This window comes from Megalops cyprinoides, chromosome 23, assembly GCF_013368585.1.
Source record: "Megalops cyprinoides isolate fMegCyp1 chromosome 23, fMegCyp1.pri, whole genome shotgun sequence".
NCBI lineage: Eukaryota > Metazoa > Chordata > Actinopteri > Elopiformes > Megalopidae > Megalops > Megalops cyprinoides.
The window spans coordinates 17513346-17531512 of record NC_050605.1 but is presented as its reverse complement, the minus strand read 5'-3'; the positions used below and the strand labels follow the sequence as shown (position 1 = coordinate 17531512).

General features: G+C 43.2%; 3 protein-coding genes across 4 annotated transcripts; 2 read left to right on the top strand and 1 right to left on the bottom strand.

The window, feature by feature from the left end:
- The first annotated feature begins 1570 nt into the window (after positions 1–1570).
- llph (LLP homolog, long-term synaptic facilitation factor) lies at positions 1571–3659 on the top strand. The gene is made up of 3 exons (XM_036518236.1): positions 1571–1636; positions 2152–2398; positions 2774–3659. Exons 2-3 carry the CDS (start codon positions 2173–2175, stop codon positions 2935–2937), a joined length of 390 nt encoding a protein of 129 aa, XP_036374129.1. The 5' UTR covers positions 1571–1636; positions 2152–2172; the 3' UTR covers positions 2938–3659.
- A 999-nt stretch (positions 3660–4658) lies between these two features.
- Positions 4659–7426, top strand: LOC118770265 (small integral membrane protein 29-like). Its single transcript, XM_036517832.1, has 5 exons — positions 4659–4715; positions 5089–5217; positions 5316–5341; positions 5811–5916; positions 6456–7426. The coding sequence occupies exons 2-5, from the start codon at positions 5107–5109 to the stop codon at positions 6522–6524; spliced, it is 312 nt and encodes a 103-aa protein (XP_036373725.1). The 5' UTR covers positions 4659–4715; positions 5089–5106; the 3' UTR covers positions 6525–7426.
- Positions 7426–17829, bottom strand: hcls1 (hematopoietic cell-specific Lyn substrate 1). Of its 2 annotated transcripts, XM_036517830.1 has the most exons (16): positions 17736–17829; positions 16395–16478; positions 15978–16051; positions 14538–14667; positions 14292–14402; positions 12909–12963; positions 12687–12797; positions 12363–12473; positions 12039–12149; positions 11701–11756; positions 11476–11545; positions 10795–10943; positions 10016–10138; positions 9136–9295; positions 8807–8875; positions 7426–8440 (listed from the first exon to the last, which is right to left on the bottom strand). In XM_036517830.1, exons 2-16 carry the CDS (start codon positions 16476–16478, stop codon positions 8295–8297), a joined length of 1560 nt encoding a protein of 519 aa, XP_036373723.1. In that variant the 5' UTR covers positions 17736–17829; the 3' UTR covers positions 7426–8294. The 2 variants fall into 2 exon arrangements, with proteins under 2 accessions (XP_036373723.1, XP_036373724.1); XM_036517831.1 differs by lacking the exon at positions 12039–12149.
- Between the last annotated feature and the right edge of the window lie 338 nt (positions 17830–18167).

Here is an 18167-nt window from a genome sequence, read left to right as displayed (position 1 = left end):
CGCATCAACTGTTCGTGTGCTATTGTTATTGGGGAGACAGGGGGAGGGAGTGAGTTGGTAATGGAAACATGATTATATTATTAATGTTGTTGTTAATTTGTTGCATCTAAACCATTGTGGCTAGCGAGGTATCTTGTTGTCAGACCTGCGCAGAGTTGCGCAGGTAATGTTTCTCTGCGCAGACGGAGCTGACGGTATAGAGCTATGCATGCAATGCTGGTCTCTGCACATACAGAGCTGACTGCGCAGAGCTGCGCAAATGATGTTGCTGTCTGCGCAGAGAGGGCACAGCTGATCAGACTGCAGAGATGGGGGCTCACCATGTCCCCAATCCCTGATCCCCGATCCCCCCTGAAGCAAACCTCTTCATGCAGATAAGAGGGATGTGCCACATCACCAAGCACCTATTCCACATCCAGTCCCAGAGCCTTCATTTCTTTCATCACCTTTGAAGGCCAGAGCCCCACCCACAGCTGGCACCACACCCCCTTTCAGCTACTGCAGTAGGCATAACATCAGCTCTTATAGCCCCCTTGCTAATTCGTCGGCCAATAACTTACTGTGTTGCTACCACATTCTCATGTTTACTCCTGCTGTAACTAACGAGTCGACCAATCAAAATGCCACACACCAATTACTGAACCAATCACAATACTAGGTTGTTGCCATATTCTCCTGCCTACTCATACTAACTACACTCACGACAGCCTAAAGCAAACAGCCTGGAATTCAAATCAGAAATAAAGGTACTGGAATAAGTCTGAAACTGAGGCACACTCTTATCAGTGTCAGCCCTTGCTTAAATGAAAATAAGCACACACAGTTTTGCTCTTTAGTTATAGGTAAATGTGTTATGTTTAACGCAGACATTCTTCCAGCTGAATTGCAGTAGGTCAGTAAGGAGGAATGAGGAAAACTGCACTTCAAGTCTAACCGGTATGCCTGTTCATCCTGGTCTGTTTATCAGACGCTGACTCTGACTTATCAGGTCTTCAGTGCTTAAGAGAAACCCTTCAATCAGGGAGGGTGCTGACAAATGAAGGTATTTTTTGGACCATGGATGGTACTGGATAACCAGAATATACAAAATAAAAAATAAAAAAAAAATACATAACACATAAATAAGAATCCAATCAATCCAATAAATAAATAACCAAAAGAGAGCTGAGATCTGCTACTCTTGATTAGCGCTCAGTCTCAAACTCAGTTTGGTAAGTGATTTTTTTCTAACTTAAAATGTCGAAACAGATTGATATTAATGGGATGAAAACCGGATAAAGAGTTTCAGAGAGGTCTTCTTACTCACTGTTACAAAACAACAGCCAAGTCTAATATATTTTAAATATGAATATAACAAATAAGCATATTATTTTAAAGAATGTCATATGATGCCCCTTTTAAATCGAGAAGACTGATTTTTGTTACTAGCTGTCACCGCTGATTGTTAATATACGGCCTTCTGAACAGCATATCTGCGCTTTAACGCCAGCTTCAACTCCGCTCCTTGAAGTGTGACGCGTAATCAGCGACGGCTTTTGCAAATGACGTAACATACTACCAAAGTGCTTTACGGTTGTTGTAAACCCAATACACGTGTGTTTGGCAGAATCCTCGGGAATATCACGTTAAGTTATTGGTAGGTATGCTTACTGCGTTTATTATAATTTCACCACTGAGGTGCAAATTTTGCATAATGAACTAAATAATAATGCGTAAAAATATGGTAGAATAACGATACCAACGATCTGGGAAGAAACGATTTCTCTTATCGCCGTTCAGTTCTCTCGTTAGCTAAAGTTAGCTAGCTCTGCTGTCTTCTTTTCAAAGCTAAACTGCTGGCTTGCTAGCTATTTAGCAAGTAATCGAAACCACGCTGCCAGCTAGCTAAAAAAATGTTTAAACAAACTTGCTTTGTTTCCAGTCGTTTCACTTATAAATTGTTGTTAGATGAATAAGTTAGCTAGCTAGGTAACTAGCCAGTCATACTGTACTGTATAGGTACTGCAGTCAGACTAGTTCGTTAGTGTTTTCGAAGCTTTCTTTCATGTAACCAGGTCAGGAATTACGTTTTTTACCTTTCATTTCGTGGGTATTGTTTGTGACATTTCCGTTTTCCCCACTTGTGTACTTAATTGAATTGCATTTCCCCAGACTTAATTGCCCAATATATAAATGGCCAAAAGCCTGCGCAGCAAGTGGAAGAGGAAGATGAGGGCAGAGAAGAGGAAGAAGAATGCCCCCAAAGAGTTGGCCCGGCTGAAGACAGCCCTGGGGCTGGACGGGAAGGGCGAGATCAATATGAAGGACGTGCAGGAGATCGCTACGGTCGTGCCCGCCGAAAAAGTGAAGAAGGTAGAGGATGTGGACGTGGACATGGAAGGTGACGATGGTGAGTTATGTTGTTATGTTATAACAACAGATATGTTGACTGGAGAAAAATGTGTTATAACAGGCTTGATGCTGATACACAGATAGCTGGCATACATTTTATATAGATGAGCAGCAGTCATGCCAGTCCGTGTCCTGTATTTTCCTCTCCCGAGTACTGGTTTTTTGGCAGTTTAAGTTGGCTTTTAAATTGTCCACTACTTATTTGAACTTTTATGGGATTTTTTTTTAAATAATTGTCTGTAGCTCTCCTTAATGCGTGCCATTTGCTTGGTTTGTATTTTGTCCTCCTCGTTTACCTGTTGCGTGTAGCTGTGGTCTGTGGTGAGAAGTCCAGTCCTTGTCGAGATTGTAAGACAACCCCGATTGTGTTTCTGTGCAGCAGACGCTTCTAAAATGGACATGGATAGCAAGCGGAACAAGAAGACCCTGCTGGACGAGCATGGACAGTACCCCACATGGATGAGCCAACGGCAGGCCAAAAAAATGAAGGGGAAACGTAACACCAAGAAAGCGAAAGCCAAGAAGAAGAAGGGACTGGCCTGGTAGACTTGAGAGTCCGGACAAATTAAACTGTACATGAACTAACACTCTTTTAGACAAAGGGTAATATTTTGCGTGACAGTACGCAAATGTCCAAGTGATTTGATTGCCTTTGGGTTCACCTTGCATACAGGTTGTATGGAAAAGATTAGCGAAACGTGGAAGTGTTTATGTGTTTCCCATTGATTTAATTTACTCCTGGCTGTACAAAGTAATAATAGTATTTCAGCACACACTGAAAAGGGTGAGTTGTTTTCTGTGAAGTGAAGAAAGTATGATACTTTCCACCACTGAAACATTTCAGATGAGATAGGAGAATGAGAAGCATAACAACCTTTAGGAACCTTGGATTTCTGAACATCCAATCAACTATCTGCAAAAATCTCAAGACTTGTACAGGAAATTCTGCTCTGGATTAAAAGTATAAGATCCCGTGAGATCACTGAATTAAGGGACATACACTGAATGGATTGCTTGACTGAATATCGGCTGCTGTCCAGAGTTTCAAGGTACCCATCAGGCCTATATTTACTCTTTACTGAACCTACAGCAGTGTGCCTTTTGACCTATTTTAATAGACAGATCCAGAGTATATGGATAGTGTTATTAAAATTCATAACTAAGAATTTACATAAGCAAGAAAAGGGGTTTATACAGCAACAGTGTGGCATTCTAAACACATTTTAATCACGCATATGTTCCTTGGTTCTGCACTGCATGTAGCAGTAGGCTAATGTAAGTTGCAAGAAAAGCAGTCTGTGTTCATGCATTTTGTGCATATTTTTCATAAACTAGGCTCTATCTGTGATAGAAAAAACTTCCATGTATGAGATTTCAAACATGAATTTTTTTTCTCCTTTTGAAGGGTTTGGTTTAAGCTCTTAAATAAAAAATTCACCATCTGTCCAAAAATATGACACACATTTTATGTCCTAGTATACCTCCTCAGCTCTTGTGTAAGGTAGCTTTGAAAGGTGGATCCTATGCAAATAATGTTGCCTGTGTTTACCTGGAACAAAGCAATGATTCCGCATTCTGTGTATGTGTCAATGATTTGTTGTGACAGCCATCTGAGATTTTCAAAAGGTAATCTGAGGTCTTCGGGTGGATCACTTCCTTCAGAGTAAAGGGGTGATTTTCCTGATCAAGAAAAGTGAGCATGCTGAAGCCTTTGGGAAATTGCAGTTGTTTGACTGGTTCTGTTTGTTCTTTGTTGATTTTGAACGGCAGAGTTACAGAACCTTTCTGTTTGTGGTCTTCCTGCAATTAAAGGCTGCTATTTTTAGAGACTGACACCTAAATTTCATGGGGCTAAACTGTGGGTGGTTTTTTTTTTTTTGGGCTGAAATGCTTGACACTTTGTGTGGTTCCCGGCACTTCAAGTGTGTAACAACAAAAAATATTTTTTTGTTCATTTTTCAGTTTGTGTTCATTTTTCTGATATACTGATTAAAATTATTCTGAAGATTACAAATAAGTTCCATTTCCCTCTTGGAATATATTCATTGCTATGGGACAAAAATGGCCAAAATTAACAAGGAGTGACTTTTTTTCACCGTGTTAGAAAAAAATTCTTCTAAGCAGTCATGGTGCATCCTTCCCTGTACTAAGCTGTACACACCCGGCTCAGGAATGCCATTGTTCAGGTTGTAGGAGGAAGGCTACCTGGAGGTGTGTTTCACCCACTGCGTGTGTGTAGTTTCCCCTTCTACCGCATTCTGAGAAATGTTGGCGTCTGACGAGCATTCATCTCTGGAACCTGCACTGTAACAGGGCCCATGAAGGTAAGCTGTACACGTAGCTTTGGACATTTCCAAAATTTGTAAGACAAAATCTTTATAGAAAGGTTTGAGCTCACCATGTTTCTAATTCCTTTATGACACTTCATAATTCCTTGTGTGCGCCTGATCAGGCACCGTCTACCTGCAGAGTTCATGACGTCCAGCATTAAGAAAAGTCACATTGCCATTTAGCGTACTTTTAAAAGAACAGTACTCAAAATGTCGCATTTAATAATGAGTCGGCATGTGAATGTAATGCCAGCCTATCATTCTGAGCGCTGCACATGCTCTGCTGAATTTGGACGTGCACAATTCCAAAAATTTCGATTTCCTAGTGACAGCTGACATCCGTTTCCCTCCACTGCTGTTCTTACAGAAGTAAAACAGCCCAGCCATGAGCAATAACAAAACCCCTGACCTCCAGCCCTTCGGTCCCAGAGCTGGCCTACCGTACATGCTGATCCCCTTCCTGGGTCTCACCCTGTTGGGGTTACTGATAGCACTGGTAATTCTTCCTTGCCGATTAAATTTAGAATCTGTATGATACAAAATACTGCTTCTTGAGTGTCTAAAATATGCACTGACCTTCATCTCTTTCCAAAGGGAGCTTACATAAGAAGGCGGCAAAGGTGAGTCTCTCCATCACTGTATCCACATCTTTTCTGAGGGTGGACTGGCCTGCAGAAATGTGTCAAAGTGAATATTGGCCATTTGGAAATGGACATTTTAACACAGAGTAGGATCACGTATGCTCCCTGATGATTACCATGGAAAGACATAAATGTAAATGTTTATGGTTCAGGCTCACAGCTCACCACATTATAACATAAATCAAAAATGATTGTGTCTAATGTTCCCATAGCTCTATAAACTGTACTGCAAAATCAGTACATGAGCAAGTACAGGACAACCTGCGTCATACACTCACCTAAAAGGGAACATGGAGCAATCTTAGGTAATTGCATACACAAGCCTCATAATATAGCAACTCCAGTAATATATATAATTAGAGGTTGCTGGCAATTGGTATGAATAACTAAACAATAATTAAGCATTTCTGATCACACTCTCTCCCTCACCGCTCTGTGTTTTGCTCAGGATTGATGAGCTACGTCACAAGCTGATCCCTCTGTATAGCTATGACCCCACCGAGCAGGATCTGGACAGTGAGGAGGACAGCGGTGACGAAGATGATGAGCTAACGGTGGGCATCTGTCTCCACTCGACTTCTCTCCTAATGCCATCACCACACCAGCTCTGCTCCTACGAGGGCGTGATCAAACACAGCCTCCCTAGGAGATGCAGGCCTACATGCTACCAGGTTTTAATCTAGATTCATGAGGACGGTAGATGCTACTTTCAGAGAATGTTAGCTTTCAGTCATATTGGGATTCCTGCTGTCACTGCCACCTCTTGCCTTTCCAACAAGGATGAAAAGCACAAGTGTTTGACTGTAAACACGAGACGCTTATCATTTGTGGGGGATCCATTCTATAAATTCCTGAGAAACAGGGAGTTTGCTGCCACCGTACCTGACCAATACTAAATGCTTATCTCCAAAGGGCCCTTTCTCAAGGCGCTAAAACAATATAGCAATGCTGTAAGGAGGCGATTCATGCGTATGTGTGAAGTAATGGGCAGGGAATATGAAATGGTCCTACACATAACCACAGATTTCAACTCTGTGGATGGTGAAGGTAAGCTGTAGGTATACTCACATTACGGCTCTGTTCTGCACCACAGCAACCTCTTCGGGACAGAGACAGGGACTTCAACGGGCAACTGTCCTTCGGCTACAACTTGGACCACTGAGCCAAACCAGCAGTGGAGGAGAGTGACGTCACTGTGTCTGGCATCCTGATAGATTCCCCACTCTGGCTCCTTCAGTTTAGCCAGCAAAATAAATTCCTCCCTCTCCACCACAGTTTAGATGCATAAGGGCTGCCACCATGGCATCACCCAGGTGGTGTCATGCAATGTGAGGATTGAGGTCCATCACCCCCACCTCATTGTAAACACTTTTTTTTCTTAAATTTGGAATGCCCAATGATTTTCTTTCCCTTTTTCTCCCAATTTTGAATGCCCAATTATGTCCTCAGATGTCACCCCTATTGCCGCAACCCCTACTGTAAATGTGGAAGGGTGCGAACGAACGTGATTTCCTCTGAAACACGTGATGTCAGCCACCACGTCTTTACACACGGCTGCTCCCGTGTTAAGCTTGCGCAAACCTGAGTCAGAGGATGACACTTCCTGCGCAGCTTTATGTGGGGAGAACTGCAGGAGCCAGATCGACCAGCAGGGGTCGCTGATGAGCAGCGAAGCCAACTAAGCACCTGGCTCATCAACCTCCCTTGTATCTCCCTTACAACGAAGCGAATTTGTTCCACTGCTGTTGACTCCCAGTCATTGTCGGCAGCTGACACGGTTGGGATTGAACCCGGGCTGTAGTGCGCCCCTTTCTGTTTGTGCCTATTTGAGCCATTCAGGACTCCCCTGATCGCAGACAATTTGAGATTCATCTGAATGGATCAAAGGGGTTGCATCAATGTAATCCATCACTGGCTGGTGCTGTCTCAACAGAGAAGACACATAGCACGGCTATGGACAGTTACTGCCGGGAGAGGGAAGTAAAGCTCCACTGGATGGAGCTGCCATCTTGGACAAGAACAGGAGCCATGAGTTTCAGAAAGCATTGTATTTATTTCCCCCATTTCATAAAATGATTTTTGTATTTAATAGCAAAATGAATAACATTTTTTTACATTTCAACTGAGTTTTGTGTGTAATATCTAAATAAAAAGACAATAAAAATATTAAGTTTTGCAATGATAAAAATGTATCGCTGGGCTTAGAAGCTATGAGAAAAGGTGGCTATAAGTAGATTTGTGAACAAAATGTGTTTCAGAATAAATCTGACAGTGGTGCCAACGTTCATGGAGTGGTGGCCCAATTATTAAAGGACTTAAATGAGCTGGAATTTAGTAAGAGGCAAAACTGACCATTACTATTGCACGGTTGAAGGCATACCCTGATGCTCTGAGCCAAAATAAAGTGTCCGCTGACACCTTATGAAAGGTACCCGTTTGATGATGTATTCTTATGAAATCGGATTTCAGCTAATTAAAAAGTACTAATCCATGATTCAGCTACTCAAAACAGACTTTTAATAGAGCTGAAGTTAAAGCGTTATACCTCAATGCAGCGGCACCATTTAGCCATGAAACATCAATGGAAGAATCAACGCAGAGCTTGTGCTATTTCGCCTTTAAACCAGCTCTGTCATGGTACACTGAACCAGCATTGTGTGTGTCTGTTTTGTGTGTGTGTGTGTGTGTGTGTGTGTGTGTGTGTGTGTGTGTTTGTGTTTGGGTGCTGATTTTCCAGTGCAGGTGAGCTGAGGTGGGATGTGAATGTGTTGGGACAGACAGTGTTTATGAACAAGCAGTAGACTGGATGAGAAAGAGACTGGACCCTTGTCCAAAAGACATGACTTGAAAGTGGGGAAATGAGTGGTGAGGATAAGAGGGGTGTGTGTGTGTGTGTGTGTGTGTGTGTGTGTGTTTTTGTTGGGTTGGGGCCTCAAGGTTCACCCTGCATCAACTGCACAAAGGTGGCGGGGAAGAGGCCAAAGTGCCCGCGACAGTGCCCCCTCCACCAGCCCTCATCGATCATCTCAATGTTGGTGATGATGTCGTCCGGAACGAAGGAGATCTCGTCATCCCCCTCTGCACGGCGAGGGGAAAAGGAAGAGAGAAAATTTCGTCACACTCCTCTTTCCTGAAAGCCTGCTAAGGGTGTCGGCAGTTTCAAGTTCTGTAGGCATGCAGGGAGCCCAGGACACCAGCGCACCCAACCGCAAGCACCCATTCAGCAAGTCAGCATAGGCCACAGTTATGATCTGTGTTGTACAGGAGTGCACCACTTTCACATGCTGGCTACCATTGGCAGAACCTCAGAACAAAATCCATCATTTACCTGAACCACTTCATTAAACATCAAGATGTATGAATATATAAATAAGTAAAAACAACAAGTAAGTTATACATGGTTTTGGTTAAGGGTCTCTGCTGAATGAAAAAAGCAATACCTACCCCCCTGGTAGTCATAAAGTGCCGTGGCACAAATACCACTGCTCAGATCCTCATAGTCATTGTCAACAGCTGAAACAGAGAAACAGCGGGAGGTTACACTCACCTTCATTAATTCAACTGTTTTAAGAACTTAGCATTACTATTCACAGTATTGGAGACTAGTGTAAATGTTAATCAATATCCTCCTCCCCAGTGTTTTAAACTGCAGTTGTAAAATATAATTTGAGTTTCCCTTATTAGCCTTTAATGCAAATCGTCCATGGTAACAGGAATAAAAAGAAATGCCCCCTCCAAGAGGAAGCCCTCCATAAGCTCCACCCCTCTCTGACCTGGAGCAGGGGGCGCCTCGATGCCCTGGTCCGGGTCGGCCCCCCAGTCTGCTGCCTCCTCATTCTGCTGCCCCTGGTCGAGGTCCGCTTCCTCCTCCAGCAGGTCCTGGGGCCGATCAGGTAGGTCAGGAGGCTCTTCATATTCTGGTTCCTCCTCCTCCTGGTGGAGAGGGCATGTAATTACAGTATGCTGTATACTGTACAGTATACTGCAGTTCCATACCTCACACGTCTCCACATTAACATATCTGAACCACAGTAGTGTGCTACTATGAGACAGATTGGTCATTCTGGAAACTGACCAAAAAGGCCTGCCATGCTCATGTTGTTCTGTACCAAGTCACTGAATCACTGCTGTTCTGAAATACAAGACACTGTCCATTTTCTGTGACATTCCTGATCTCAGAGTAGGAACGTTGCCTTAAAAACTGATCCTGGATCAGAATCAAAATTTTGCTATAAATGGTTTGAGGTTAGGTTTGGGGTGGACAGCTGACCTCAGATCTGTTATCAATGTAAGGAAATACCTGGAGCCCTTTTCCCATGCAAAATCACACTCGTTCTCCCATCCTCATTCAATGGCAGTTACTAATATAGATGGACACACCTCCTATTTTTCAGGAGTGCAACATGTTCTCGTTTCCACAATTCCTGCAATTCTAGTCACTGGCTGCTGTTGTGTACTTAAGGCTGAGAAACAAGAGCATAACAATGTTGCATGACTGTGTTCCAATCTGTTTTTTCATGTGAAGTCCCTCTGAAATTTAAAATTCACCGATAAAATTCCCCCATTTGTGTCCTTAGTCGTGCAGCTGTCATGGGCTGAGGGAATCAGTGAGGTTAGTTTTGATACGTATTCCCCCCCAGAGTCACTCTGTACCTGAGCTATGGGCACTGGCTCCTCTCTGGGTGTCTCAGGCAATTCCCTGGGCACCTCTGGTGCCCTTCTCGTCGCTGGGAGGGGAGGAGGCTGCTCCTCTTCTACCTCCCTTCCGCTCTGTTCCTGAGGAGAGGAAAAGAGCTGTCCGTCACTCTGTCACTTCCTGTGACAGCATTTCGGCGTTTCAGCCTCAGAACTGTCCGTCTGTATCCACTGCCTTTTGAAGACTCCTTCCTCGAAGATACCCTTATTTAATATCAAAACTTTAATTTTACTGTTGCTTGTAATATTAAAGCACTTGTTGTGGCAACAATTCTCACAACTGCACTTTATTACAAATATAGCCCTAATGACAGGGTATATGCCTAATTGTATTGATGCGCTTTTTGCAAGTTGCTGTGGATGAGACCGTCTGCCAAACAATTGCATGTAAATGTAAATTTTACAGTGTAGCACAGCGGTAAGGAGCAGGACTTGCAGCTGAAAGGTTGCCGGTTTGATTCCCCACTGGGGCACTGCTGTTGTACTCTTGGGCAAGGTACTTAACCCACAACTGCCTAACATTCGTAATCTATGTAAGTCACTGCCAATAAGAGCGTGTGCTAAATGCCAATAATGCTAATAACGTAATGTAATGTAGTGTAAATGCCGCAGGATATTGGAGCCCGTTAATGCGAGGCTCTATAGAGACAGCAGTTTGGTGAGGTTGTAGCTGTTTGCTGGGCTGAGATGGCAGAGCTCTGTGTGCTAGGCTTGGGTAAAGCGATGATGATAGACACCTCCTGCCTGCGCCGGGCCTCCTCCTGCTCCCTCTTCTCCCGGGCCTGCCTCCTGGCTCTCTCCTCGTCCGCCCGCTTCCTGTTCTCCTCATTAGACGCCTGCGCCATGTTCTCAAAGCGCGCCTTCAGATTGCCAGCCCCTGAGCTCGCTGCACACACACACACACACACACACACACACACACACACAGAGGTGTCACAAAACAGCCATCGTCCAACACTCTTTGAATCTTTCTCTGAATACCTCGCATTGTATCTGCCTGGAGGGAAAGCTGCTCCACCCACACCACATAGCTGTGACCTATGGTCCCCTGGGAAATTTCACCCACAAATGCACACATACACAATATACTAAGGTCTAAAGGGGACTTCTTAGTTATATGCACCACAGTAATAGAGTGTTTTCAGTGAGGTAGCAATGCTGAGTGTATGTGGTTTTTTTTTTTTGGAAGCCTGCCCTTGCCATGCAGTCCTGAGCATATGTACATGCCCATGGCTATCCATCTACAGAGACAAACACACAAACACACACACACGCACAAACACACAAATATAACCCATCTGTACACACTGCTGAGGGTGCTGGCACTCGCTGGGACTCGCTGTGCTCACTTGCTGCAGGCAGAGGGCGCTAACTACACCTCACCCGCCATCTCAGGGCAGGTGGCAGGGGAAACTTACAGGCCTCCAGTGGCTGGGTTCTCTCATAGGCTGAAGAGGGAGACTCCATGTCAGAGAAGGATGCTGCACTCTGGGTAAATACACATTGCACAGTTTTGATGCATTGGATCAGTGCACTGGAGAGTTGCAAGCACAGGCAGTTTAATGATAACTACAGGCCCCCTGAGTAAACAGCAACATTGGGAGGTCATAATGAGATTATTCACCGCAAATTTAAACACCCACCTTATCAACACGGTCTGTCTGCACTCCGTAACGCCCTCCAAAGCCCTTAGCGTAGTCTGAGATATGAAAGCAAGAAGAAAAAATGTGATTAAAAAGTCATTGATATTGATATTAATTTAAGCTGATAGTTTCATTCTACTTTATTAGAAATTAAAAAAGCTACCATACAAAGTTTGTACATTTCCCGGGAGCATATATATTAGCATAGCTAACTAGTTTTACAGCATGAGAATCATTCTCTTGAGACGGTCATCTTTCTAACATTTTGACTTTGTGACATCCTTTCTTTTAATGACAGACTTGCTGTTGCTAGGCCAGCCAGTTGGGGGCACTCTCGCCTTTCTGTGATTCATGCTTCTCGGTCTCTCCCTTGTAGTCATAACCCAAGGCCGCCTTGTCCACCTTCTCCTTCTCAACCCCATACTTCCCTCCGAAACCCTTTGAATAATCTGGGAAGAGAAAGCGAGAAAGAGGTCAGAAGGAGAAAACTGGGACAGGGGGACAAAGAAAGCAGTCTTTTAAACGAGCGCTATGCTTATTCATAAGCATCTTTCAATTAGTTTCAGTTGGGAGTAAAACCAAAAAATGTTTTTTTAAATACCAACACATTTAATTGAATGGCACTTGCTGTGGCTTGAACTGCCAGTTGGGGACGCACTCACCTTTCTGTGATTCGTGCTTCTCGGTCTCTCCCTTGTAGTCATAACCCAAGGCCGCCTTGTCCACCTTCTCCTTCTCAACCCCATACTTCCCTCCGAAACCCTTTGAATAATCTGGGAAGAGAAAGCGAGAAAGAGGTCAGAAGGAGAAAACTGGGACAAGGGGACAAAGAAAGCAGTCTTTTAAACGAGCGCTATGCTTATTCATAAGCATCTTTCAATTAGTTTCAGTTGGGAGTAAAACCAAAAAATGTTTTTTTAAATACCAATACATTCAATTGAATGGCACTTGCTGTGGCTTGAACTGCCAGTTGGGGGCGCACTCACCTTTCTGTGATTCGTGCTTCTCGGTCTCTCCCTTGTAGTCATAACCCAAGGCCGCCTTGTCCACCTTCTCCTTCTCAACCCCATACTTCCCTCCGAAACCCTTTGAGTAGTCTGTGGGAAAACAGGGAAGGGAGCAGGTAAGAGAGCGGGGTGGAATTTTATCAGGTGTCTTTGGGAATCAGAACAGCAGCCACTTGTGAAGGGATGTGCTGGGCTCCAAACCTTTTTGTGAGCTGTGCTGTTCCACATCGCCCTTGTACTCGAAACCCATGGCAGACTGCAAGCACAGGCGGATAAAGACAGGAATTACAATACTCTACCAATGCATTACCACATGCATATCATTCCGGTCACACCGGTGCTGACAGTACCTGTCAAAAGTTTGGACTCAACTTTTATTCTTTATTTTAACTATTTTCCACATTTTGGAATAGGAGTAACATCAAAACAATGAAATAACACAAATGGAATTATGCAGTGACCAAGAAAGTGTTAAACAAATCAAAACTCAAATCAAATCCTATATTTTAGATTCTTCAAAATAGCCAGACTTCACTATTTACATTTTCAAATTTCAAGCATTTAAGCTTAAGCCTTTAGATCAGAATGTCTTTGAATTCATGTTTCCCATTATCTTAATTGGGTGTGTCCCAACTTTTGACTGGTACTGTACCTCATATGAGAGAAGCAAATAGCTCAGATGTTGCTCATATGAATACAAGTGCATTTTAATAAAAATGGGCATATTGATTTAGAGCTTGATTTAAAGAGCACAATATGGAAAAAAGAGGAGGTTTGAAAGAAGTATTTAACATTTTAGACAGGCGTTAAAGAAGCTGGGCCAAGCCAGCTGTTTCAAGGCAGGTACTGATGACAGAATCTGAAGGAACGGGTTTAAATGAATTAGAAGTAAGTTTCACACTGACATGACAGAATATTTCTGCAGTGTTATAAATGCGTGGAAAAATTTGCTCGGATTTGTGGCGGACTCATATGCCCTTGGATCCTTTAAGACCGAACTTCATTCTGCACCATACGCAAACAGATGAGCTAACAGGGCTGGACGGCCTGTTCTCCTCGTTATACCTCCTTATGCTCTCAATTAGCTATCTGGCAGCCATACTTATCCAAGTTACCATGGAAACAATCTGGAAATGGCTGGTGATGGAGACTGAGGATTGCAAATGATCTACAAGAATATTTTTAAATGTATTTGATTAAAAAATACATTGTTACTACTACTACTACTAATATTACTAGCATTTCTACTCTATTCCCATTGCCAATTGAGTGCCCTGTAGAATAAGACACATGATACAGGTGTGTGTGTATATATATACACACACACACACACATACATATATATAACCTGTAATATCTGGTAATAATACATATGTAATATGTAATATATATATATAATACATATTTTGATTAGAGGTAACTGTATATGTATATGTTGCCTGTGTGTGTGTGTCTGTGTATGTGTATGTACGTGTGTGTGTGTGTGTGTGTATGTGAGCGTGCGTGCAAGTATTCTTGTGAAATCCATGTAAGGACCTGTCAAAAGACAGATGGCTACATCCAAAACCACTAGCATGTTCTTACCTTGTCTACTCGGTCCTTCTGCACTCCAAACTTCCCCCCGAAACCCCGCGCCGCATCTGTCTGGGAAGAATGCTGCTCCACCTGTGCCACATAGGCGTGACCCACGGCCACCTGGGAAATTTCATACACACACAAACATGTGTAAAATACTGAGCTATAAAGATGGTTTCTCAGTTATATGCACCATAGCAATACTAGTTTTATTCATATAACACAATCTTTGTGCATTCTGCTTCTGAGCCTGACCTTGTCCATGCGGTCCTTCTCCACCCCAAACTTTCCTCCATATCCATAGGAGGCCTTAGGGGCCTGCTCCATCTCCTTCTTCTTCACCACTTCATGCTCCTTTGACACGTTCTGTCTGAGCTCTGCCACACTGCCAGCAGAGGGGGAGACTGAGCGTCAAAACACACCAACACACATACACATGCACACAAATGCACACACACACACATACGCACACATACGCACACACAGGCACATGCAGACGCGCGCACACATATGCACACGCACACGTACATGTACACACACACGTACATGTACACACACACACACACACACACACACACAGACAAAGTTTAGATTTACATTAGCGCATTAGTTTTATATCTCCATCCTTTCGATTCATAAGAAAACTACAACTTTGTGCATGTTTTTGCATTTTTAGTCTTGTCCTTCCCTCTAGGGCCACTGTCTTCAACTACTGCTCATCTTTCTTAGAGATTTAGTTTCCTCCAGCCTTGGGTTTCTCAATGGCCAGTCAGTGATTTTGCTTTGTATTGCAGTATCACGGTGAGAGGTGTCTGTGCGCTTTATCCGTGGGACGGAAGGGGTAGAGCAGCCAGCACTGACTCAGCCTTCTGTAGTCAGAAGTCAAAAGCCCTTATTTGGTGAGGCTTCTAAGCAGGCTGCTCTGCCTTCACACTTCCTCTTCCTGTTTCCAGAGCCACCACATCTCCGCAGCCATATCCACCAAGAAAGAGACATGCAAACTGTCGCAAAGCTGGACTCCTCTGCTTTCATTCAGCACAGGCTGTCTCCCACCAGGCGTCCCTATACCTTTACTAGCTAGCTTGTACCTTGTCTGGCCAACTGTTGAAACTCGGTCATGCAGCGCTTCTAATACTGATGACTCCTTGTATGGCTATTTGCTTGTGTTGTACTCTGCCTCACACTTTGGATAAGAGTGTCTGCCAAATGAATAAATGTAAATGTTTGCGATACTTAGATGCATGTGCTGTTCAGTATCAATCAAACAAACAGACAATGATACGATACTTCCACCTGTCTCAAACTCCACACTGAATTACACCATGCTTATAATCTCTGTATCTCTGTATTGTCGTTTAGCAGATGCCCTTATAGAAAGACTTACATGGTGCATCTAATAAAGTGGCATGAAAGGCTGCACAAATAGGATGCCGCTAACCACGCATGAGCGAGCATCGGTTCAAAACGCAGTACTGAGATAACACAGGCGGGCCCACACTGACATGTAAGTACACAGCAATATGTACAAGTTAAGGACTGTATCATTTCAAGTATCATGTAAACACATACCACATACACGCAGACAAACCTCCACATACCCAGTTACAAAATACTCTAAAATACATTTCCACATGTAATTGCTCATAAGGGGGACAAAAGGATCACTCTTGAGCTCTTCTGTGGGCAGCGCGTTACCTGATGTGTTCTTTCCGACCAGACCCTTCGATTGTCTTGGCTCCCCATCGTTGCTCCTGCTCCGACACGTCATTCTGAAACACAGACGGGTGTACGGGCATACGTAGCTGCAGCTTACTGCATGAAACAGACTCTGACGATAATATGGTACTGAGAGTATGGAAAAATACTGCAAAGGCTGACAATGCTGAACAAATAACGCAGCTGGTCAGAACCCGTTTCACTGACACACAGACGCATACAGTACACACACACTCATGGTGAGAACATGCACGCACACCCACACAGGTGGGCACAGTCATATACACCCACACATGCACGGGTGAGCACATGCATGCACACATGCACACACGCACACATGCACACACGCACACACGCACGCAAACATTACATGGTTTGATTAGGCACCAAGCTCACCTCAAAGTCAGGGTCAGTCTCCCAGTCGTCCCCCTCGGACGCCACCTTCATACTGACATTGTGTCCCACCACTGACTTCCACATCTGTGAGGAAAAAGAGGAGTGGAACAGCTAACCACAGGGATGCTGAAAATGTCTCAGCTAATCAACATGAGCTCATCCAGCAGCAATTTCACAGCATCCACATACCACTGCACTTTCTGCGCAAGCTTGTATTTGTAGAATTCACTCTGCTCTTTATATGTATTTGATCATTGTTCCTATACATATTTGATTACATTTGACTTTTTTTCCTCCAAGCTTGTGTTTTGTATTGGGCTTGGGTTTTTGCAGATGACGTCAACTATAAGACCTTTAAAAGCTACTGCATACAGCTGTACCGTTTTGAACAATAGCTTCCTATTTCTGCTTTTTTAATCTTTGTGGAACCAATGACACCAAACCACAGCTCACTTTGGTCATGTCACAAAGGAAGTTGAGAGCAGAGTAGGCTATTTATGTTTCTTCAACAAACACACAATCATCTCCATACCTAGATCAGTTTTAACAAAGAATATAGCGATAACAGCAATGACATGACTTCCCAACACAGCACCATAAACCTCTATACAAGGGCTGAGAACAACTAATAATCACTACTACAACAGTCAACGCATCCATTTCGTGCCATTTCAAATCATGTCAAAGGTCGTATATCTCGTCTCGTGTATGCCTTCCTCATGGCTCAGTGTAAATATACATATATTACACTCGTAAACAGCGAATATCACAGCGAATAAATTTTTTGCAGGTAATCTTTAGATGCTCGACTGTAATTAATCACAACCTCTCAACCACCTTACGGTTGTCTGGTGTGAAATAACGGTACCGGACAGCGAGCATCCACAGTAAGATCAGGGAGCCCGCTGTCCCTGCAAACAGCATGCAAATAATATAAAGTCTATTGTCCCAAATTTATGTGCCGTTTGACACTAAACTAAGTTGAAAGACCCCTGTAAAGAACTTCAACTCAGCATTTCTATTGTACTTCCTCAATTTAACAGATTCGCAGCAAAGTTTGCAAGTTCTAAAAAGGTGTAATGGTATACTGAGAGTTTATCAGAGCGACTTTAACTTTTCGTTTTGTTTTATACTATGGTAAACGTAAAATTTTCTCGGCGAGGTAAAAGCTGAACGTAAAATTTTCTGAAAATTAACATGTTGTAGTAAAAGCTGCAATCACTTCCTGATCTTGAGAAAGTTTGCTCGTTTGCGGAAAGGTCTGAGGATAAATATAAATATAAACAACTCGATGGCATTAATACTTTCATAAACAGAGGTTTTACAGGGAAATGTACTTACCGTTCTGCGACTCAGTAGCCCCGATTAGTTTCAATATTAAAAACGCTGCACTTCTCAAACATTCACTCTACCTGTGCGCGGTCCGAGGCGTGAAGACGAGAGCAGAAGAAACAATGCGCGTCCCCGACGCAAAGGAGAGCACTCCTGTTAGCGGTAGCATTTAAACCACCAGCAGCAGGGGCCAAAGCTTATCAGTTTAAGACAGCAATAATACATGCAACATTGTAATCGTGAAATAGCCCATACAAGAAGAATTACTTGTGAAATATGTATTTCAACATAAAGAAATTTGAAATGTCCCCAAAGCACATTTAAAAAGTTCGTATGTCTGTATTTACGTCAACGTACCTTGGAACAAACTGCAAGATAAAATGTGCATTTGGAAGGAATGGGAATTTAAGATTTTTAATAAGTAATACTGAATTATATATA